This window comes from Abrus precatorius, unplaced genomic scaffold (genome assembly GCF_003935025.1).
Source record: "Abrus precatorius isolate BTA unplaced genomic scaffold, Abrus_2018 Scaffold2, whole genome shotgun sequence".
NCBI classification, from domain to species: domain Eukaryota; kingdom Viridiplantae; phylum Streptophyta; class Magnoliopsida; order Fabales; family Fabaceae; genus Abrus; species Abrus precatorius.
Genome location: NW_020874362.1, coordinates 688,702 through 712,413, shown reverse-complemented (window position 1 = coordinate 712,413; position 23,712 = coordinate 688,702). Strand labels below are relative to the sequence as shown.

General features: G+C 32.7%; 3 protein-coding genes across 3 annotated transcripts; all 3 read left to right on the top strand.

The window, feature by feature from the left end:
- Positions 1-1,449: 1,449 nt before the first annotated feature.
- On the top strand, positions 1,450-4,216 carry LOC113858306 (thioredoxin-like protein AAED1, chloroplastic). The gene is made up of 7 exons (XM_027490878.1): positions 1,450-1,884; positions 2,136-2,182; positions 2,273-2,387; positions 3,221-3,265; positions 3,354-3,413; positions 3,521-3,616; positions 3,701-4,216. The coding sequence occupies exons 1-7, from the start codon at positions 1,624-1,626 to the stop codon at positions 3,818-3,820; spliced, it is 744 nt and encodes a 247-aa protein (XP_027346679.1). The 5' UTR covers positions 1,450-1,623; the 3' UTR covers positions 3,821-4,216.
- A 4,092-nt stretch (positions 4,217-8,308) lies between these two features.
- Positions 8,309-9,148, top strand: LOC113858114 (short-chain dehydrogenase cctT-like). The gene has a single exon (XM_027490587.1). It carries the CDS (start codon positions 8,309-8,311, stop codon positions 9,146-9,148), a length of 840 nt encoding a protein of 279 aa, XP_027346388.1.
- A 4,672-nt stretch (positions 9,149-13,820) lies between these two features.
- LOC113858776 (AP2-like ethylene-responsive transcription factor ANT) lies at positions 13,821-17,911 on the top strand. The gene is made up of 9 exons (XM_027491529.1): positions 13,821-14,361; positions 14,475-14,589; positions 14,632-15,150; positions 15,344-15,426; positions 15,810-15,898; positions 16,032-16,105; positions 16,196-16,246; positions 16,345-16,424; positions 16,938-17,911. The coding sequence occupies exons 1-9, from the start codon at positions 14,046-14,048 to the stop codon at positions 17,570-17,572; spliced, it is 1,962 nt and encodes a 653-aa protein (XP_027347330.1). The 5' UTR covers positions 13,821-14,045; the 3' UTR covers positions 17,573-17,911.
- The last annotated feature ends 5,801 nt before the right edge of the window (positions 17,912-23,712 follow it).

The window sequence follows — 23,712 nt, the reverse complement described above, 5'->3', positions numbered from 1 at the left end:
AATTGATAGACTTTAATATCATATAAATAAAATAGGATGAGCCATTTGCAAAGAGAAAAAAGAAAAGGAAATCATGATTTACATAGTTTTTGTTTTTATTTTATTTTTATCTTAAGCTCATCACTATCATTCTTAACTATTAATTATTAAAACCAAAAAAAAAATAAAACTATCTAACCAATCTATAAAAATAGATAAATGTAAAAAATACTCGTATTTATGAATATTTGCAAGGTATATTCACAATGAATACTTGCATGAAAATAAATATTATATTAATAGTTTCCATGTACTTCATACATAAAATATATTTTTTTGTTAAATATATTAAAAATACTATAATTACTTTATTTTTTATAAAATTAATTTATTTAATATTATTCTATAATATTTGTAATATATTAATTCATAATGATATTATATAATATTAATTTATATAGTATAATATTATAATATATTACGAGGGAGAAATCAAATTATAAATACATTCACTTTTACAACGTTAATAACATAATATTAAAAAATAATTTTCATTGATCCAGCTATTGATTATAATTATATATTGCATGAATTATTTGTGTCAAATTTTTTCAAAATCGAACATTTATAATATTTTTATCAAATGATCTTATTTTTATAAATTTTTAAAGTATATATTACATTAATTTTAATTTTTAATGAATAGAGTATTAAGTAATTTTAAATTAATTTTAATTTTTACATATATAATTATATAATTAAAAATTTTAATCTAACAATTAATTTTGAGATTAAATTATTCAATAAAAAATTATTAAATAATTTAAACATAAGTATAAGTTATAATGATATTACTTGATCCTTTCCACTTTCATGAGCATTGATATATACTAATTTTAATGAGTTGAAATAAGACAATATACTTATCATTGGATGGATGGTTGTAGTGAGTGAGTCTATCATTAGAAAATTTTTTTGCATATACAAAAATTTAAACTTAAGACTTTGTTTAAGTAATATTGAATCAAATAAACCTCCATTGGTAGATAATATACTACTTTATTATGCTAATATTTGTGCATAAACATTCTTGCCAATAAGACAAAAAAAGAAAGAACAAAAAAATTATATTATCTTTTATAAAATTCATATGATTAATATGAATTCCATTAGCTAACTTATTAGCCCATATATTAATTTTTCTAATAATAATAATAATAATAATAAGTTTTAAATAAATAAAATATGTCAAATTTTTCACTTAAATAAAAAAATTAAATTTAAATATTATATATTTTTAATCAAACTTTTAATTCACTATTAGTTTAGATTCCCTTTTACAATCATTCAACTATGACTCATCACATTTTAAAAAGATTATAATTACATCAAGGTCAATTTCTTTAAACACAAGTAGATAATATTACAGAAAAATAAAATTAAAAACAATCCTGAAAGGAGTATATGCCATTAATGGCGTTGAGAATAGCAAGTCACTCCCGCCACGAATATTTTTGTGGTTCTGAGCTTAGTCTGACAGGCATTCTACAGTAACAATCCGCCCATTCCCCAGTTTGGACCACAACATTTACTTCACTGTTCATCTTCATTTCGAATTAAAGTCAACACCTTCGGAACCAACCCATGTCAACTCTGCAATCTCTGCGACCTTCTTTCCATCCATCAATCTCACCCCCAAATTCTCACACTTTCCCCTTCGCTCCCGTTAATTATTCCCCCAAATCAATGGGCTCAAAGGTTGTAACCCTAAGACACTCTGCTATAACTCCTAGGGCTTCCAATTCGGAGTACACTCCTGCTCACGCCGAAAATCTCGGTGATGTTAGCATTTTCACTGCTTCCGGCGAGCCAGTATTGTTCAAAGATCTCTGGGATCAGAGCCAGGTCAGCATAGCTTATACTCATGCGCAAAAGCTTTGGTCTTTGTCTTCATAATATAAGTCTCTTTAGGTTCACCATACATGCATGTTTTGAGTACCAATTTTGTTAACTGGGATTAACCATCACGTGTGTTTGGTTGCATTGTGTGTCTTGTATTTTCAATTGCGTGTTTTGGTGAAGCCAACTTTGGGCGTTGACTTTGGCATTATCCGTTGACTTTTTGAAGCTTGAGTGATTAATCTTAATTCTTGCAGGGAGTGGCTGTGGTGGCACTGTTGAGGCACTTTGGGTGCCCGTGCAGGTAACTGATCCTCACTTTTGGTCTCATCAGTCAAGACTTGTTTCAAGCACAGTTCTTCTAATTTTTACCTTGTATCCTCTTGTTCTAAAGCTGGGAATTGGCTTCAGCCTTGAAAGAATCCAAGGAAAGGTTTGATTCAACTGGAGTCAAACTTATTGCAGTGGGTGTTGGTACTCCCAATAAAGCTCGTATGCTTGCGGAACGGGTAATTTTTTTGTTCTTTCTCGTTTCCTTTCAGTGTCTTCCTAGCAAAGTACATATTTGTTGCGGTTATTTTTAGACAATCATTATCTTGTTGCAGAGGACATTCCTTATTAGTTTAGGCGTGGCATTACATCTGGAAAGGTTGATTCTGGTAACAGCTACGAATCAACAAATGCTAATTTTCAATAAAGGTTTTACATTGGAGATGAAAATCTTATCCCGACCTAATTGATATTCATAAAATTGACCTGTAATGAGAAGGTTTTTTCCCATCAAATAGGTCCACACTCGGGCCTAAGTAAATTACCTACAAAAATTTTGCGGGAATGGGTGTACGTTTGGATATTATTGTAGCCAACCTGTCCTATAGCCACATAACATATTTGTTATATTTTATAATTAGGATATGAGATCTTTCAATGCTATTTTATTGAGATCGATGTTGCATTTTTAAATTAATGTTTTTTCTTATCGTTTTTTTGGTAGTTAATTTTTAATATTAAAATAGTTTTTCTATAAAGAAAAGGTATATTAACAAGAGAGCACGTTCCATTTAGCAAAAATGAGGATAATGGGTTTGTATATGTTGGGATCCAATTGGAAGTATGGGATTTTGAAGTGGGGTTTATAAGGCCTTGTGCTTTCCAACTACAATAGCTAGCTGTTGTAGTGTGGTTCTCCCAAGTTCTTATTAGTATTTTATCAGTATGATATGAATGACCATTTTTATCTTGAGCAGGCATAGAATTTGGATCACAGTATATCTGAGTTTTGAAGACATTTCATTTAAATCTCAACTGATATTTTCTTTTTGACTTGATGTTGTGTTTTCAGTTACCATTTCCAATGGATTGCCTTTATGCTGATCCTGACCGCAAGGTAACGTGGATTGCTAGTTGAATATCCACGCACTAGAACTCATCTTCTAATACAGATGTGTTTATTAACCCATTTCGCCACCTTTCAGGCATATAATGTTTTGAACCTATACTATGGTTTTGGCCGAACTTTCTTGAACCCAGTCAGTGTAAGCTTAACCTCTGATTTCTCTGAAGTAATTGTGTTTTTTCCCTAAGAGATTTGCAATTATGCATGTTGATTAATGTATGTTTTTAACTTTAATTGATATTTCAGGCCCAGGTGTTTTCGAGATTTGATGCTCTGCAGAAAGCTGTCAAGAACTATACAATTGCAGCCACTCCTGACGATAGAAGTGGTGTGCTGCAGCAGGTTGATAAGTTAATCTGGTAGTGAAAACGATGCAAGTAATATTACTTGCATTCCATAAATTGATGAATTCCTTTGTTTTTATAGGGAGGGATGTTTGTGTTCAAAGGAAAGCAGCTACTATATGCAAGGAAGGACGAAGGGACAGGTGACCATGCCCCTTTAGATGATGTTTTTGATGTCTGCTGCAAAGCTCCTGTTGCGTGATACTGTACTGTATGAAATTTAAATTTGTATTAACATTAGGTATGTTCCGTTTAAGAAGATACGTGATAGTAGATTAGGATTTCCGTGAATCATATACATGACAACATACTTAAGTTGTGGATATGATTAAACATCATATACAAATAAAGTTCAATCTATAAGTATGTTGTCATTTATATAGTTCTCTGGGAACTCAATTCTGTTGCAACAAAACTTGATTATGATATGATGAGTGTAATATATGTTAGCTTTTCATATTTTAATCATTATGAATGATTATAATGTAAGTTTTAATCAGTATATGCCTAAAGATATATTACTCGAGGAAACTAGGTGTTACCTACCGAGACTCTAAATAACAGTGACAACAATATAATTGTAGCCATGTTTTCTCTTCTACCATCCCCCTTGTTCTTTTCTCTCACTGTAGTGTGTGTACAACCTCTCACTGAATCTGGGAATTCCCAAGCTCTCCTCTGTTGAGGTATATGTGGAACTTTGAGGGGTGGTGATTGGCCATATATTACGTACTTTTCCTTAAGCTGGGCTCTCTATTTTTTGGGCCGTCACATACAAGTTCCGTTCATATGGCCTTTTAATTTATTTATTGTGATTGTGAGGTTTTTATGAAAAATCAAACTTTTTATGAAAAATCAAACACGATCGACCATCCTTTGATATGTCCTGTATTTTCGCTTTTAGTTTCTGTTAATTGATAGAAATAATGAGGAAAGGTATTGTTAATTTGAGTCTTTCAATTCTTTTCATTTAACAATTCTTACTAAACGGTTGGAAATAGATCAGTTGGTTGGATAATGCAAAAGACTGGCAAGTGGGTAAGTGAAACATCCTTTTTGTTTATTGCTTCATGTAGGATGTCTACATGCATGTTACTCGAGCATTGGATTGATCATCGTAGTTAAAAGCATATGAATGATTTTACATTGCATCTTTGACATATTTCTTCACACGAGAGCCTGTTGGGTTTGGAGCATAAAACGCATCACAACCTTACTAATTTTAGGCTGAAATTCAAATTTTTTATTAGAAGATTGAGGAAGGCAAACTCCTGACGAATTGATCATAAAAGCTCCAAACCAAGCAACAGTTCATGACCTAATTATCCTAAAAAGTAAAGTACTATTTGAAGACATGAATACTCTTTTTATACGTCTCTAACAACCACCTAGTGCCAATTTTGTTTTGTTTTGTTTTTCTTTCTATGGTATTGCAATATTAATAGAATTATGATGCAAGATATTCTCTGTAATCTACCAGGGTTTTGGTCAGAATGATTAGTAGAATTTGATTTTCCAACCATCTTTACGATTTGATGATGGCTTTACCTCCAACCGTAGCATCTCAAGATGAGCCTGTCAGCCGGATGACTAAAGTCATTGGGTATTACGGCAGGGGGTACGTTAACGGGGTCTAAACCTGTTGGGTTGGGTGGTCAATCTACTGATAAGCCTAAAATTCCAACATGCCATATATATGGCGTTATGAGCACAAAATAAAATTACATAAAAAAATAAAAAGTATACATCCACTATAACAGTGCCTTCTTGTTGTAGCTGATAGGCACCTGTGAGTGAGTTCAATCTAGGACTAAAGCTTTGGCTTTTTCTGTTTTTAATTGAAAGAAATCCCTAGCAACCATCCCACCAAATGTCCATTCAAATTCCAAAGGTATTCCCCTGCAATGCACTTCTTTAGTCTCTTTCAGACAAAATGTAGTCCTAGGAACGTGAATAGTTTAGTTTAGGATAGGATTATATCTCCAGAGAGAGAGAGAGAATGACTCAAATAATTACACTTAGTTAACGTGTGAATTAGAATAATAAATATAAACTATTAGATCTTATTTAAGTAATCAAAATTAAAAATAAATTATACTTAGTTTTTTGCAGTGGTCAAATTACCACTAATTTTTAAACTTTAATAATTCATATATGTGGTTTTATTTGTATAATTCAACAAATCTTTATAAAAGTCTGATATATATATATATATCTTAATTATTCATCTAACTTATATTTAACGGTTATATTTTATAATACTATTTGATTTATACTCAATTTTTCTCTTCCACTAACTTTATTTAATGTGTTATAATTTATTATTTCACTACTCTCATTTTATTTCTCTCTTCTAGTACCTTGTCTTTTTCTATTAGTGGTATTCTGGTTCAAACAACACAAGCTAACGCCTTTGTAATAAACCTACACAAATAATATGACTTATTAATTTATTAGTATTTTATTTTATAAAAAATATACAAATAATTTAATAATAAAAAAAATTTATATTCTACAAATAATTATATATAATAAAATTATTTTAAATAATAATTTAATATAGTTTTGTAATTACAAATAATATGTTTAAAATTATAAATATTTAATAAAATTAAATAAATTTAAAATATAAGTTATTTAAAGTAATATTTTTATTATTTAGTGTAAAAAATATTTAATATATATTGATAATCATAAATTTAAGAGATAAAACTCTTAATAAATACTTAAATTTAAAATAATTTTTATAAATATAAAAATAGATATTTATAAAAATAAGTAACAATATTTTATTTTTAAAAATTGAAATATAATTAAATAAAAATAAAATTATAACAATAAAAGATAATATTTTGGATAATTTTAACATGTACAAACTGTAGAAGAGTAATTTAAATAATATTTTTAATTTAAAATAAAATAAAATATTTTTATAAATATAAAATAAATATTTAGAAAAATATATAAAATTTTAAGGAAAAAATAAGTAATAACTTTTATTTAAATGTTTTAAAATTTATAAATATAATATGAAATATAGTATAAGTAAAATATAAACTTTTATAGTATAAGTTAAATAGTATTATAAAATATAGCTATTATATGTAAGTTAGATAAATAGTTAAAATTAAGTATAAAAATTTTATGACTAATGTAAAAAATCATATCTTTATATATATATATATATACACGCTTGAGTATCTTATGGCTTTCCTTTCCTGATGAAAGAAAATCTAATAGGTCTCGGGGATGCAGGGCTAGAAGTAATGTAGACTAGGTGGTCGTCTTGCCTATGTTAAAACTAGGATAAAAGGGTGGTGGATCCGTGGATGGGTTTATTTACCATAAGTTATAGATTGTAGAAGGTACAATTTCCTTGGATATTTGGAAGTAATATGAGGGTAAAAAGGAAAAGGAAATGCTGAATGTTGCGGTCAGCAAAGTAGTCATAAAAAGAGATTCTCATCCGAGAGTACGACATGCAACATTAATGCCAGAGGGAGGAAATGGACTGGGCGTAGGGCTAAAGGCAAGTAAAGAGTAATGGGGCTAAGAGATGCAGAGAAAATATGCCATTGGGTTCAATGAAAGGGTTACTTAAATACTTGCCCTCAGAAAGAGAAAGTGCGCAAGGACCTTTTCTTCTCATGCATACACTATAGCATTAACAGGGTTCTGTGGTGGCAATCAGATAAGTTGCTATCCAATTTCACTTTTCTGTTGACTCCTTCTGCTTGTTTCGGCAATTTTATTTACTTCCATTCGTTAGATTCCATGTTCCCACTGGACATATCTCAATCCCACCAACCCCTTCTCTTTACTTCCCTTAAAATTAACCCATCAGAGTTTGTTTTCTTTTTTAACAAACTTGAAAAGGCTGCAATTCCAAAATGCAATTTTCATAAGTTCACATTATTAATCACAAACTTTTTACACTTGTAACCAACCAATACTAGATTCAGGTTAAGGTGGTCGTGTATACCAATCAATTTCATACTGGAAGTAGTTTTATTTGACAAATTAATTAATGTTAATAAGTAACGACACTGTTTTCACCCCATTAAAAACACATAATTATTTTTGGGGGGGCAACATGGGGTTATGGTAAACGGTCAATCCCTAATAGCTCGTTTCACTTTACAAGTTTAATAAATCTTATACCAAAAAAATGGAAAAATTTGTTCAAAAGCAATATTTAATTAATCTAGCAAAGGATCAAGATTGTGTTTATTCTGTAATACGAGGAAAATAAAATTTGTACTACTAGAGCTTCTCATATTGTTAGATACACCCCAGTGGCTGTCATTTAAAGCTGAAATCCTGCGAATATTTTGTTATGAAAAAATGTCTTGTGCATATGGAACTACGTTTGTGGCGAAATGTGCAACAGAAAGTGACAGGATGACATCCCCATCATACTGCAGCCATAAAGAATACAATTCCAAATTTCCCCCATACTGCAGACATAAAGAAAACAACTCAAGCATAGCCGGCAAACGATCAATCCCAGATGGAAGAAGCATATGTTGCAAAGAATATTCCTTATCCTAATGATGTAACAAAAAAATAAATGAGCAACAACATAGCATAGTTTGACATTAAAATTAGTATCCTTGTTATTATTCTATCTGATTCCATCCATATAAGAGGACGAGAACCCAAATAATATTCAACAATCGAAAACACAAGAATGAGTGACCGCAAAATCGTTCTAGTGACTGGCTGTGCCAAAGGTGGCATTGGCTATGAATATTGCAAGGCGTTTGCGGAGAAAAATTGCCACGTGTTTGCCTCTGACATCTCAAGGAGGATGCAAGACATGTCAGATTTAGAGTCAGATAACATAGAGACACTTGAGCTTGATGTGTCTAGTGATCAAAGTGTGACTTCAGCTGTGGACAATGTTATATCAAAATGTGGCCGCATAGATATTCTGATTAATAACGCTGGAATAGGTAGCACAGGGCCATTGGCTGAGTTGCCACTGGATACAATTAGAAAGGCTTGGGAAATTAACACACTGGGGCAACTAAGAATGGTGCAACACGTGGTGCCTCACATGGCTATGAGGAGAAGTGGGAGCATAGTTAATATTGGCAGTGTTGTAGGCAAATTGTCCACTCCATGGGCAGGGTCTTATTGTTCTAGTAAGGCTGCGGTGCATGCTATGTCAAACAGTTTGCGCCTAGAACTCAGGCCTTTTGGGATCAACGTGGTTCTTGTGTTGCCAGGGTCTGTGAGATCAAATTTGGGGAGGGCCAATTTGGAAAGATTGGGTAATTGTGAGTGGAAGCTTTATAAGGACTTCAAAGAGGTGATTGCTGAGAGAGCTAGAGCCTCTCAGGGTGAGAAAGCAACAGATGGTAGAGTGTTTGCTCGACATGTTGTTAAACATGTTTTAGGCCCTAAACCACCAAAGAAAATTGTTTTTGGTCACATGACTGGTTTGTTTGCTTTGCTCTCTTGGTCTCCCCTGTGGGTGAGTGATCTATTTTTCTCAAACCGATTTGGCCTCAACAAAAAGGTTTAAGGAATTTCTGTATAAGTTTGTGATCAAAATAGTGTTCCACTGTTTATTTGTTAGGGAATTGGAATAATATCTGTTGTATGATTTAATGATTCGATGACATCTTGTGTAACCAATTCTTGCTTGAGCTACAATCAAAGGTTTACAATATTATTAAAATAATTGTAACACTAGTCTTAACAATCTTAAACTTTTGATTGGTTGTGTTTAGTAACATACTGCACTCACGCAAGAATTACTCCTTGATATATGACTCCATGGTTGTTTTAATAAAAAGATGGGGTGAAGTAGCAAGAAATTATTATTATTATTATTATAAGATTTTTATACTCCTATTATTTCAAGCCCAATTCCAAGCTCAGAATATCATGTATGTCACACTAATGTCTATTTAGTGTTTTTTTGCTACCTTAATCTTCAGCTGGAGAGTATAAAATGTTATTCTTGTACTGGAGTTTGTCAGATATGTTAAGCTGCTAAGTAAAAAAAGACGAGACCGGAATTGAAACTTGGACTTAAAGGTGCCAGGAGAAAAAGAGCAGACGAAAACTTTTCCTTTAAATCTTAAGAGTTGCTTCTAAAATCAAGAAAGAGTTGCCTGCAATCATATCAAATAAGTGAAGGAAAAGATGGAGCACGCCCTACTAACATAAAATGCTACGGACCACATAATATCACAAGGACACTGATTAAGGATTTGTATCATTTCGTGACCAAAATATTAACTTAATTAAGAACTTATTTAATAATTTTTTTAAAATAGTATTTTATATTATAAATTTAATCACCAAACTTTTTTAAGATAAGTTAAAAAATGGTTTATTTTAATAATTATATAAAAAATATTACAAAATTAGGAAAAAAGACCTTACAAAAGTTGTAAAATAGTTTCATAAGATGTCCATAAATTCTATAAAATAAATCTATAGTTCTAATAGAAAGAACACTGGTAAAATAGCATGATATAGTTATTATAGTGAGATTCTTATAGATTACATTGATATTAAAATAGGTATGAAATGAGATGATTTTATTAATAACTAATAACAATAACAAGTATGATTATTTTTAAAAATTAAGGAAAAGAATACATGATTGATAGGTTGCTAACAAATTAGCCGGTCCATTGCCTCGAAGGCAACAAGGAGAAAAGGGGTACGAATTAGTCTTCCCCATGGTCGACCCACATGAAAAGGATAGTGAAATGGAAAGAAAGCAAAATTAGAGGTCCTTTATTCAGTATTTCAATTTTGGGGCAAAATGTTAATTGGTATCTCTATATACTCTGTAGTGCTTGGTGGGGTGGACATACTCATGATTACAACAATCAAAAAGAGGGTCTCTTTCTATTTCTCAACATTCCTCCTGGTCTGCTGCTACGTCTTTCTTTCACTGCCAAACTCCGTTTTCCATCTCTTTTCTCAAACAACATCATGCGCTCTAGAATTCCTGTCTCCATGAAATTGGTCACGCAAATTTGCATGCAAACTAATGATTATAGTGATCAAACGGAATCTATATTTAAAGCCTTTTTTTTAACGGGCCTTCCCTCTCTCTCTCTCTCTCTAAGCCATAGTGGCCAGGACTACTGAGTTGCTTCTCAAGTGGGGTCAGAGAGAAATGCGACCATGGTTTACGTCATAAACTGTTCGAAAAGGAGTTCAATTTTGTTGGATCATGGAGAATATTATGCAAGGAATAAACACCATTTTAGTTTTTCAAACTGTAACAGCCATTCTATATTTTAACTTTACATAATCTTTACTTTAATTCTGACTTTAAAAAATTATTTTAACTTCTTTTTACTTTATTTTTTACAATATTTTTCATAAAAAGTGATTGAAGCACATGACTATGCTTGGCATTTTATAAATTGTAACTAGCAAGAGTAAACTTTTTATAAAATTATAACAATGGCAACCTTAAAAATTAAAATAAATATTTATTTTTTTCACAAGCATATAGTATGGCAATGTGTGTGTCTGGTGAAAAGATTTGCAGGTTAAACAAAAGTTTCACTTGTAAATATTTTCACGAAATTGAAAGTCAAAAGCGTTGTACTTGTTTGGAATGGCGGGGCTGTAAATGGGATTTTGAATAAAAAAATTTGTTTAGTTAGCGTGAGGTAATTTTGGCTTTTGTTATTGAAAAGAAGGTTTTATTAAAAATGAAAGTTTTGTCTCAAGTTAAAAACTTTATATTAAATTCTATTATAAAGTTTTTGAAATATTTTTTTTAAAAACTATAAATTTTATTAATAATTTTTAAAAATTATAATTTCTTAAAATCAAAATTGCATATGACTACCTAAACACAAACTACATACAAAATTATTTCTTTTATTTCAGCAAAGAAAAACAACAAAATTATTGAGTAAAATTTCATTCTATTTCCTATTACTTTTAATGGCTGTTGTGATTCATGTGAAAGTTACTCTAGTTTATGAAAGCAAGACTTTATGGTAGTGGGATTAACCAATTCACTTAATGTCTGCCAAGTCCTGTACCAACGATGTCTTGTAAGGCTTTAGTTAATGTGTGCAGCACATAAAAGTAAGTTTTGTTGAGGCTGAAATTGCTTGTCCCACCCTTCCACTACATAGAATAAATTTAAATCTGCCTATCTTTATTAAGGGCCTTCATTTCATCATACCAGGAATATATGTACTTCATCAGGAGTGCATACTTTATCTTAAGTTTCTAGTCTAGTCGTATTTCATTTTTGCCTCTTGTTCTCTCTCTTCAAAGTGGTAAGTTGCTATTTATTTGCCTCATAAAAGCGCATATGGCATATGGCAATAGCATAAGCACACTCACTTTTCATGTTAATGGTTCAAATTTTTAATTGGATTTGCGCCACAGAAAATGGCACATTCTTCCTCAGCCCCTCTTGGATAAAATCCGTTCTCTATTTTCAATAGGAAACCAACAAAAAAAATCCATGTTGGGATGTGTACACTATACAGGGACTGCTTTATATATGTTGAAGATGAGTCATGACAAATCACAACTGAAGGAGAGAAAATGATAATAAAAGATGAAGTGAAAGCTGGGGTGGTTGTTAAATTTAAGAGTGTGCTCTTACATGGCGAATAAGATTATCCACTTGCTAGTTTCCCTGTTGAAGAATGTTAGTGACTTCACCTCTCACTTTTTGTCTTGATGCAAGTATTGATTGACTACAATCAGGGCCATACCTAAAGCAAATAAAAAAAGACCTTGCACCTCAATAATTTTAGATTATTATTCCATTTATCGCAACCAAAAGTTCTCTAATTCTAGATGCTAGATGAGTGGTATAGTCAATCATGGTAACCCAAGTAGCATTGGGCCATATTAGATCACTTCGTATATCATATTTTTCCCTTTCTAGTGTTTTGTTCCGTTTCCCACCCCACGCTTTGACTCTATAAAGCACCATTATCCCTAATTAGCAGTGTGAACATTCCTGAAACTTATTCCAGCATGATCGTGAACCTTGTGTTCTTAAATCTAACAATGATAGGTCCCCCTGGAGCTGTTAAGGCCACTAAACTTGTATTCATTTCTGACACCTTTTTCCCCCCTAATCCCTAATTATAGAACTTCAACAACGAGTAACAACTGATAAAAGTAGTAATCAGGTAAGGTAAAAAGAAACCATTTTGTTAATCTGAGTCTATAAGCAATTAAGATTAGTAAATTTTTATTAAAAAAAGAAAATAATTATTATATTGAAATTATAAACGTGTATTGAATGAACTATTTTAATAAAATCTTACTAATTTTAGATGCTTAAACTTAAAATTAAAAGATGAGATTAACAAAATAAAAAGAAGGTAAATAAGTTAACAAAATTGTGATGAGCCAAACTGAAAGAAGGGGGCAAAGGCCCAAAAAGAAAGCGAGTGGGAGCATGTGATGTTAATGGTTATACCAAGTGGTAATTGTGTGTATAATGAAGGGAGAAATGGAGAGAGTAGCCCACAGAGCAATGCAAATGCAGAAGGACAACAAAGTTGGACTTAGGAAACGACGTCGTAAGAGCCAACACCTATAACTGATGGGTGGCAGATACCTGTCCTCTAGTTGCAAAGTGTTGTAGGGGTCCATAGCAGAGCAGGATCTGCAAACTGTTTTGAAGTGACTGGAGGGAGGGACACTTTGTCCACGCCCCGTGAAATCTAACAGCAAAATTCCATCACATTCAAATTTAATTAAATCAATCTTTATTATATACTTACTAGGAGTATACTATTTGTGCACCCACTGTGACCAATAAATTTTAGAGAGAGACTTGGTTGCACACACTTTGAAGTTGCATTTTCACCCACTATACAAAAATAAGGCCTCTGAATTCCCTGTTGTTGGATGCATCACACAGGTCTTTTTTAGATAACAATAACTAATATAATTTTTTTTTTAAATTAGAGTGTGTAAGTAAGAACACTTGAATCTTGCATTGCCTTGTATAAAAGAGAAAAGGAAAGGAGGGAGAGTAGAATAAAGCAAAAGCGAAGGTCTTTCTCATACACGGATCCCCATGGAATGCGGGAAGGATGCCTAGCATTGCTTGCTGGAACACATTCTTTTTGTTTAGTTTATAGGAACTTGCTTTGTTCCCTTTAGAAATGTGTCCACTGAGACACCCTTATATACACACACACATATACACGCCGAGACAGTGAGAGAGAGAAGAAGGCTTATAGATATGCAGTTGCAGGACCTATATAGATTTGTTTACATTCATCCTTAGATTTGGCCCAGTCACTTCTTCTTCTTCTGCTACCAACACTAAATTACTTATTTAGCAATAAATATTTCTTCTAAATGGTGGGGTGGGAGTGGCAAGGCTAGAGACAATTTTCTCTTGTTTTGGTGAAGGAGTGAGTGAGTGAGGGAGTCTTGTGTGAGAGAAAAAAATGAAGGGCATGGAAAATGATGACACTGTTGACGTTAACAATCAAAATAATTGGTTGGGTTTCTCACTTTCTCCTCAAATCAATATAGGTGTTCCTTCACACACTCATCAGTCACAACCTTCATCTGCTGCTGCTGCTGCTGCTGCTGAAGTTGTTCCCACAAGCTTTTACCACTCTGCTCCTCTTAATAACTATGCCTTCTACTATGGACTTGAAGCTGAGAATGTTGGGTTGTATTCAGCACTGCCTATTATGCCTCTCAAATCTGATGGCTCTCTCTTTGGAATGGACGCTCTGAGTAGGTCACAAGCACAAGGTTAGCACAAAAGGTTTTGCTATATTATTATTCTGCTGTGTTGTTTTGGAGACTTTTGTTTGTGTGTGAACTGTATTAAATGTTGAACTGTGTTTTTAACTATGTTAATGAAGCAATGGCTACTTCTTCAACGCCAAAACTGGAGAATTTCTTAGGAGGGGAAGCGATGGGGACCCCTCACTATGAATGTAGTGCCACTGAAACAATGCCTCTTAGCTTAGATAGTTTGTTTTACAACCAACCCTCACGCCGTGACCAGAACAATCCAAGTTACCAAAACCATGTCCAACAACACATTAACACCCAACAACAACAACATCAACAGCAAGAGCTTCAAGCCCAACACTTGTCATATTACTCCACCTTGAGAAACCATGATGTAATGTTAGAGGGGTCAAAGCAAAGTCAAACTTCAGATAGCAATGTTCAGGTCCCAAACATGGGTGAGGATGGAGTTCCTGGTCTTAAGAGCTGGGTGGTGAGAAACTTCGCAGCTAGCCATGCACAGGAGTCAAAGATGATTGTTGCTGTGGAGGAAAATGGAGGTGAATCAGGGTCCATTGGATCAATGGCATATGGGGATTTGCAGTCTTTAAGCTTGTCCATGAGTCCTAGTTCACAGTCAAGCTGTGTTACAAGTTCACAACGTGCATCACCTGCTGTCATTGATTCTGTTGCCATGGATACAAAGAAAAGAGGACCTGAAAAGGTTGACCAGAAGCAAATTGTTCATAGGAAATCCATTGACACTTTTGGACAAAGAACATCACAATATAGAGGTGTAACAAGGTTAGTTCTCTTGTTTCTTCTAAACTTCCAGAGTACTTGTGCTAACTTTACATCAACTTTTAAGTATTTTGAAATAATAAGGCTATAATATAGTTCATGGATGACCATCCTCAAGCCATTAACTGTTTATCTCCTTTTCCATGTTTTCTGTTTTACGATTTCTCTTTATTTCTAAAAGGTGTTTGTGTATCAGGCACAGGTGGACTGGTAGATATGAAGCTCATCTATGGGACAACAGCTGCAAGAAAGAGGGCCAAAGCAGAAAAGGAAGACAAGGTATGAAAGGGGTTATACTCCCCATCACTTTTTCTTTTTCTTGTGCAATTTTTTGGTCAAACATATCTATTGAATTGCACTGTTTTCTTCATAATAAAGATCCACATTTTTTTTAGCCATTTCTCATTATTCTCTTCTCTTTTTTTTTGGGTTCATTGCTTCGCGGGGAATGCCACTCAAATATACTGAATTTCAGTTTATCTAGGTAAGGTTTCTTAAGTGCTATATATCTTTTATTTTTCTATTTTAAATTCTGGCTGAAATTCCGATAGCTTAGATTAACCAAGCAGTTAAAGATAGATATCATTTAATATTTTGCTTATGATGTTAACAAAAGAGGAAAGTTAATGTTTATTCAAGTCATTCCAAACTTTTGATTTTAGGGGGTTATGATATGGAAGAAAAAGCTGCGAGAGCTTATGATCTGGCCGCACTCAAGTATTGGGGTCCCTCCACTCACATAAACTTCCCTGTAATAACTAATAATTTATTTCCCTTTTCTCTTCAAGTTTCCCCTCCAGTTATGCGGTCTAATTCAGTAACTGTAACTGAAATGATGATCTTATAACATTTTTTTGAACTTATCCACTCTCTTCTTCTAACAGTTGGAGAATTATCAAAACGAACTTGAGCAAATGAAGAACATGACCAGACAGGAATATGTGGCTCATTTAAGAAGGTAAAAGTCCTTGCTTTTGTCTGTCACTAAAAATCAAGTAGCCAACACCATTTTACTTGTTCATAACATCTATCAACTGTGTCTATTCAGAAAAAGCAGTGGATTCTCAAGAGGGGCTTCCATGTACAGAGGAGTAACAAGGTCCTTTAGGCTAAAAAAACAATTACTTTTACACCATTACAATTTAATTAGAACTATCTATATCTGACAGAAATTTCTCATGTTCTTTTACTTGATAGCAGACACCACCAACATGGAAGGTGGCAGGCTCGAATTGGTAGGGTGGCTGGAAATAAAGATCTATATCTTGGAACCTTTAGTGAGTTCTTTCATACTCTCTGGATAACTCTTTTTCTTTATCCTCTGAATATACTGTTCTTTATTTTTCTTGCTTTATTGGCATGTTTCTATTTGTTCATGTTCCAATTACCATGTTTTCCATAGTAGGAAGCGACAGAGAAGGTGCTTTATGACTTTGAAAACTTGATATTTGATGCTCTCTAAGTATGCATATCTTTTCAGCCACGATAAAGCTGATCATGAGCCACTTTAATATTGTAGACAACTGCTAGTCCCAGAGAGACAGCTTTTACTAATGCTATTCAGACTGATAGATAATCGTAAATTAAAATCTTAATTTTTGACTTAAAAATATTGATCCAATATTTCTAGCCAAGATGGCACTAAACTAATGTTTTTGACCAAAATGTTCTGTTCCAATGTGTTTGACCCGCCAAAAAATCTACTCCACTGATATTAAGCAAAGTAAAAAGATATGCTCAAATATTGGCACAAAAAGCTAATAAATTTTCTTATTGAAATTAACATTTAGGTACCCAAGAGGAAGCAGCTGAAGCCTATGATATTGCTGCTATAAAATTCCGGGGAGTCAATGCTGTGACCAACTTTGATATAACAAAATATGATGTAGAGAAAATTATGGCGAGTAGTAACCTTCTTAGCAGTGAACTAGCTAGGCGGAACAAGGAGACAGATGGTGGAACTCAGTATATTGATCACCAGCCTTCTGCATATGATGACACTCAAGAAGCCATTCTAATGCAGAAGAGTAGTGAGAGTCAATCAGATCAGTGGAAGATGGTTCTCTATCAATCCCCTCAACAACTTGACCTCCAGAACCCACCAAGAATTGAGACTCAGAGAGGCAACCAGTCCTTCTCAGTTGTGGGTTTAGACAACATTTTTCATCAAGAAGTAGAGGAATCAAGTAAGATGAGGACACATGTATCAAATCCTTCTTCATTGGCCACAAGTTTGAGCAGCTCAAGAGAAGGTAGCCCAGATAGAACAAGCTTGCCAATGCTCTCTGGAATGCCTTCAACAGCATCCAAACTATTGGCTACTAATCCAAATAGTAACATGAATTCTTGGGATCCATCACCCCATTTGAGGCCTGCACTTTCTTTGCCTCATATGCCAGTTTTTGCTGCTTGGACAGATGCATAGTTCATAGTCCTTTTTTTTTTTTTTCTCTCAAGTAAAATTTCAATCCTTTTTTTTTTCTTTTTGCATGCATGGACAATACGAGAGAAAGGTTTTAGCTAGTAAAATTGAGGGTTTAAATATTATCCGCAAGTTTAAACTTACATTTTACTAGTGAAGAACTGTTAAATTTCCATATCCTTACAGCCCGATTTTGAAGATTCATTGATAGAAACGGAAGAGAAGGCTATAAAAAGGTTATGATTGAGAGGGTGAAATTATTAAGGCAATATTGGGGGGAGACACGATTCATGATTAGTTTCAATATTGCTGGTCCTCTTAAGTACAAAACCCAGCTCAGTATGTGTCCCAATTAAGCAGAACTGGGCCTGAGATATGTATTTTAATTTATCCTTTGACCGTAATGATCCTCTTCTCTTGATCACGTCATTGCTACTGATTCTCCACGCCCAGGGTCATCATTACTTGCACCTTTATCTTGTTAAACTTTGTCTAAAGGCATCAGATATTCCCTTACCTAATTCAAACAAAAGACAGTGGGTGCAAAATTAGATTCCCTCAGAATGACTTTATGTGATCTGATTGATGACTTAATGGCATGTATCGTATTACAATTTGTCTGCTGAGTTAAGGAAAGCCATATAGTTGGAAAACTTTTCATGTCTTCCTTTTATTATTATATGACCACTCTCATAATTATATTGGCCCTTAAAAGCAACCTTGTCTATGTCCAGTGTGGGCTTAATTACCTTGGCGACTACTCACTCCACATGGATACGTTCACACGGAGCTACAATTTGTTCTTATTTTCCTGCTCTTGTGCCTATGATCTAGGTTAGAACATGAGATTAATTAATACTTCCTAACAATAATTATTATGGTAAAATAGTCTACATCGTTTAAATTATTTTTATCAAAACGGTTGAAGTGTAATTATAAATTAAATATTTAAGTGAGATACTAATAAACAAAGACATTGTAATATATAAAAAAATTAATGTGTTATAATTTTTTAAAGGTGACGAATAATTTGATTCGATGTAAGTAATTAACAAGTATGCAGCAACAATATGCATCGATTTCTCTCATGTTTCTTCATCCCCTCGTGGGCGACTCATAGTAATGACCACAAGTTATCATGCCAGTGACAATGAGGTAAAAATACCTTTGGCTAATACAATTACGCACACGAGTTTCGTTTTAACTTTTTTCTTTCTCTCAGCAGTATATTCTGCATTCTTATCCACGCCCCTCAAAACGATACAATCACTTGTACGGTTATTCTGAAAAGATTGGATAATGTATAGTTACTAAAACATAATTGGGGTGACAAGGAAATCGTAAGTACCATTTTGTTGAGGCGTACATATATAATGTGAAGACTACACCATCCCCACCACCTTCCTGGTGAAAAAATAGTATATCCACCATTAACCGAGGACCCCTTTGTTTTTTCCTTTTGCCTTTAAGGCTTTAATTAAGTGGGCGTGCCCTTCCAAATTTTAAAAGATAAAGGTAACATATGGTAGCCAAAATATCCCAATTACAAGGCAAAAGCAACAAGGAAACAAACATAAAAAAGAGAAGCATGCCTATGGCAAGATCAACGTGGAGAGAATCAAGAGAGTGACACATTCTGAAGTCAAAAAAGATCAGCCATGCAGAAGAATGGAGGCATTTGCAAGGTGTACGGTTTCATCAAGAGAGGATTTGGAAAAGTTTAATGTGTCATGTCCAAGATATTATGCATAAATTGCTATGGTTTCAACTTTCAACTCTACTATGCCTTCATGAATTAATCCTGCATTTTTGTGCTGATAAATCACCGGATTTGATATCATTGGAAATTAAAGGGACTTTTAACTTTTATGTTCGGTGTATATAGCTGTAAGATCAGTATTTTTAATCATCGATTTGTTAGTGGCTCTTAGCTTAAGCCATGCATTATGAAAAAGTTACATTTATAGTCAACATCTGTCCTAAGCAATAGAAAGAAGTCAATATCAAAAGATATGGAAATATAACTGTGTGGTTGTTATCCAGCTTTGATTATTTGAAGCCAAAATATTGCCATCATTAAAAGCTAGCTTCTTATCAGGACGTTGAATTTGCAAAACATTATTTATAGCATGCAAAAGCTACAAAATGAATATATTCAATTTTCCAATATATTCTGTAATTCACTTTAGTTCGTGTAAATGGATTGCAATCCCCATCCTCATCCCTCAACTAAAAATTTGGTGATTTAGTTTCCAGCTAAATGTAGATGTGAATGGTTTGTGTACAAATTTTTAAGATATAATGCCTTAATTGTAATTTTTAATCTCCATATTTTAATTGTAATGATTGATAAAAATATAACAAAGGCGTCAAGTAGCTTTAATCTGTATAGGTTGACAATAAAATATTATTTAAGTAAAAATTAAGAAAAATATAAAAAAATGACTAGGTATATTTTATCAATTATGTTTTTATTTTCTGTTAAATATTTTTTTATACTTTATTCGTTAGTTTATTTAAATCAATGACACATTTACACTCCTGCTTCTGCAATTCCCTAATTTTCTTCCTCTTTGGTGTTGTCGTGCACGTCCTCAGTCAGCTCGCCACTAAAAATACCCAAAAGATGGGTTGAATAAAGTTCATTGATGTTAGTTGCTTCATATTGCAAATAAGAACTGAAAATCATGACTGAATCGGAAATGACGGTGAAAATTAAAGATTAAAGATTGGAATATGAAAATCATACAAATAACTCGATCACTTTTTTACAGCATTTTGGCAGATAAACCTATGGCCATCAGCATTAATTGCTATTTTATTCGATCTCAATCTCATGATGATGTCCAAAATTGCAATAAGTAACTTCTAAGTCAATTGGGCCTTTCAGTTGGATAGTCCGTACACTTTAAAATTATCAACCACTTTAATAAACCCCGGACCCAAAAATAAATCACCCAAATTGCTTACTTTCTGATTTTACAGCCATAGCATATATATAATGATTTTTTGCTGAAGCTACAACATAATTTGTTTTCACTATTCTACTTCCGATTAAAATGAAAACTCAACTTCTTCCCTTAAATGGATTTGATTATGAGGGTGTCATGCACGCTCTCTCAATATAGATGTATATTTCTCCCAATTATTTATCTCTTCCTTTTCTTTTCTGATCATGAAGAATGTAATCCGTAGCTTCTTCCTTTTTGGATAATTTTAATTTTTTTTTATGACATTCTTTTATTTGTCTTTCTAGTCTTTTCCCTCTCCTAATCATTTTTTTCAAACTAATATCATTGGGAAAAAAAAAAGGTTCTATGTATATTTTCTCTGTGCCTCTATGAATTATTTATATTCATTTATTTTCTAATTGAACATGATTAGTTTAAGTCAAGTTTCATTTTATTTTTTAAAGCAAAAACATATTAAGAACTAAATTAAACTTAAAAACAACTCTCTCAGGTAAGTGAAACAAGACTTTGTATAAGCAGCAAGGAAAGCCCAAAGTAGCTAGTACGCCCAAAAGACTGATGATAAAGGCCCAAGCAATAGCAAAACTATTTGTCGATATGGGTACATGCAATGATTTTCTTTAATGAACAAAAAATTTATTGATGAGGATACAGATGATACTCCGAACCTTTCATACATGCAACGAATTTCTTATATGCTCATGCATGTGTATTATTATCACGTAGTACTCTATTTATTTTATGAAAACAGGTTTCCGAAAATCTCAGCAAGTGAAAATTTTAGCTGTTATAATTGACATCTTTTGATCAAATTATCGCTGCTCGTGACTTTGAACTTGTATATGTTGTCACAGCAAAAAATGTTATCAAGAAAGTATAATACTCAAACTCTTATACAAGTGAAGTAACATTTGTTATTTATTCCTTTTAACGTATCTCGGTATTTAATTTGTTCCACATACATTCATACACTTCCTCAAAATAAAGGATAGAGCTCTTCTTAACTTATAGCTTCTAAGTGCATAACTAATGGTGTCATCAAGAAACACTTTAATTTAAATAAATAATAAATGTATTTTTACTTGGGCATTAATTTTAAAAACTTTCTTATTTTAAAAGAGTTTTATAAAAGAAAAAATACCTATTTGACATCATTTTCTTTTTCTCTTTTCGCAAACAAGTTCGTTGCCCAAAATATTCTTGTCTGGTCAGGTGAGAAAGAAAAAAACCCAACATATATTAGGTGATAAGATTTTATTTTTTTTCTGGGGTTGTAAAGTTTATCATAAACTGTTGAGTTTTCAAATTTAAGAAAGATGCTTTATTTTAGTAAATTTTGACAGGAAAAGGAGTAGTATACACCATATATAAGAATTTATGGTGATTATTATAACCCCAAGACTTCGTATCAATTCACTCCAACTAATCGCTAGTAAGGTTAGCAGTGATCAAATCAAAATTCACTAGATGTAGCAAATTTATTGAGGGATGATGACATTGAAGGGGGGCCGAAGAAGAAGACTACATGCGTTCCCTTTCAAGTTGGGCTGTAGGTATGCTAGTCCCCATTGGAAAAGATGAATGAAACACGACCTATGTGGGGCTTCTCTTGTTTGATTTGGACTAGTTCTGCAGATAAATGTTCCCCAGAGGTTGGTTAGGAAGTGAGACCCTTTCGATGTTTGAAAGGCCAACACTACATGCTATTGTCTTGTTGATCTGATAGTTAATTACAATGACCCACGTGATCGCAATGAGACAACATAACAATTGGATTGAACGAATCAGACCAAGAGTCCATTTCATGACCTTTCACTGTTACTTAATTAGGTATGCTTTTGAATTTTTTTTCTATATATATTTTCATTAATAGCTATAACTGTTTTTTATTTTCATATTTTAAAGATTTTGTGAAGAAAAATTATTTTCAATAAATTTTAATGATTCATATTTCTCTCACAATGATATTTGGGGTCATAAATTCTATATTTTTTATACATAAAAATTAGTTTTTTAAAGCAGTTATCTTAACCATTTAAGCTAAAATTTCTTATGCGTGACTTTTAAGTGCAATATATTATTAGTGATCACAGAGGGAAGTACTTAAGCGCGTTAACTGTCAATTTATTACATTATCTTACATATGAACGGTTGATATATAAATCGGAGTACAACGTAAGTCTTCATCATGAAATGCATGTCATTTCTAGTTAATATATTTCACATATATCCATTCATACGGTATAAACAGTTAATAAAAAAGAGAAGTATATTATTGAGTTTTATTTACAATAAAAATTTTCATTCCATTTACTACATATGCTTTGTTTGTTACCTGTGGTTTTACTTTTAATTAGATGTTTGGACATTTATTTGTAACGATTTTTTCAACTATCAATACTCTCGGTAAACCAATATAGGATTAGTTAATTAGCCATCAATTTGTGCACAGTATACATGCAACATTGTTGTACTATGTTAGTACTTAATTAGTAGTGATTTACCTGTTTTCTAATTCCTATTTCTGCAACAAACTTTTACTTTTAGCAATAGTTTTCTTTTGATATGGCTTGGCGTTATGCAACCATTCTAAACGTAACTGGAAACGATTTTATTTAAATAATGTTTTACTTTCCTCGTCTTTTTGCAATGCTAGAACTCAATTTTCTATGACATTTTATCGTATATTGCAAGCAATAGTTTGACAAATGATCTAACTATGGCACTAGTAACTATCAAAGTATTTGATACGTACCAAGATTCGAAGTGCAAATGCCTGGCATAGTTAACATCAAACATATAAATTATATACTACCAAACTCAAATGTCTTTAAAGCATCCATGTGCAATTCCTCCCCACCCATGTCACCTCAATAATCAAGCGCATTATCATCCAAGTCTCCACCATTAACTGCAGCAGTCCATCATTCTGTCATTTATCAATTGCATTTATTCCTACAGTAAAGCTTTTTTCCACGAACAATGAAATGGAAAATTTACGGTGATTCAAAGAGAGGCAATGAAAGACTAGAGTTTGAAATGATAAAAGTACCGGATGTTTTAGTTACCTAGGTTTTGTTTCATATTCATTTCTGCGATAGTTTGAAGGTCACTACTATAAACCTAACATCATTGCAACGTAATAGATTACCTGTCAGATAAAGTAAAGTC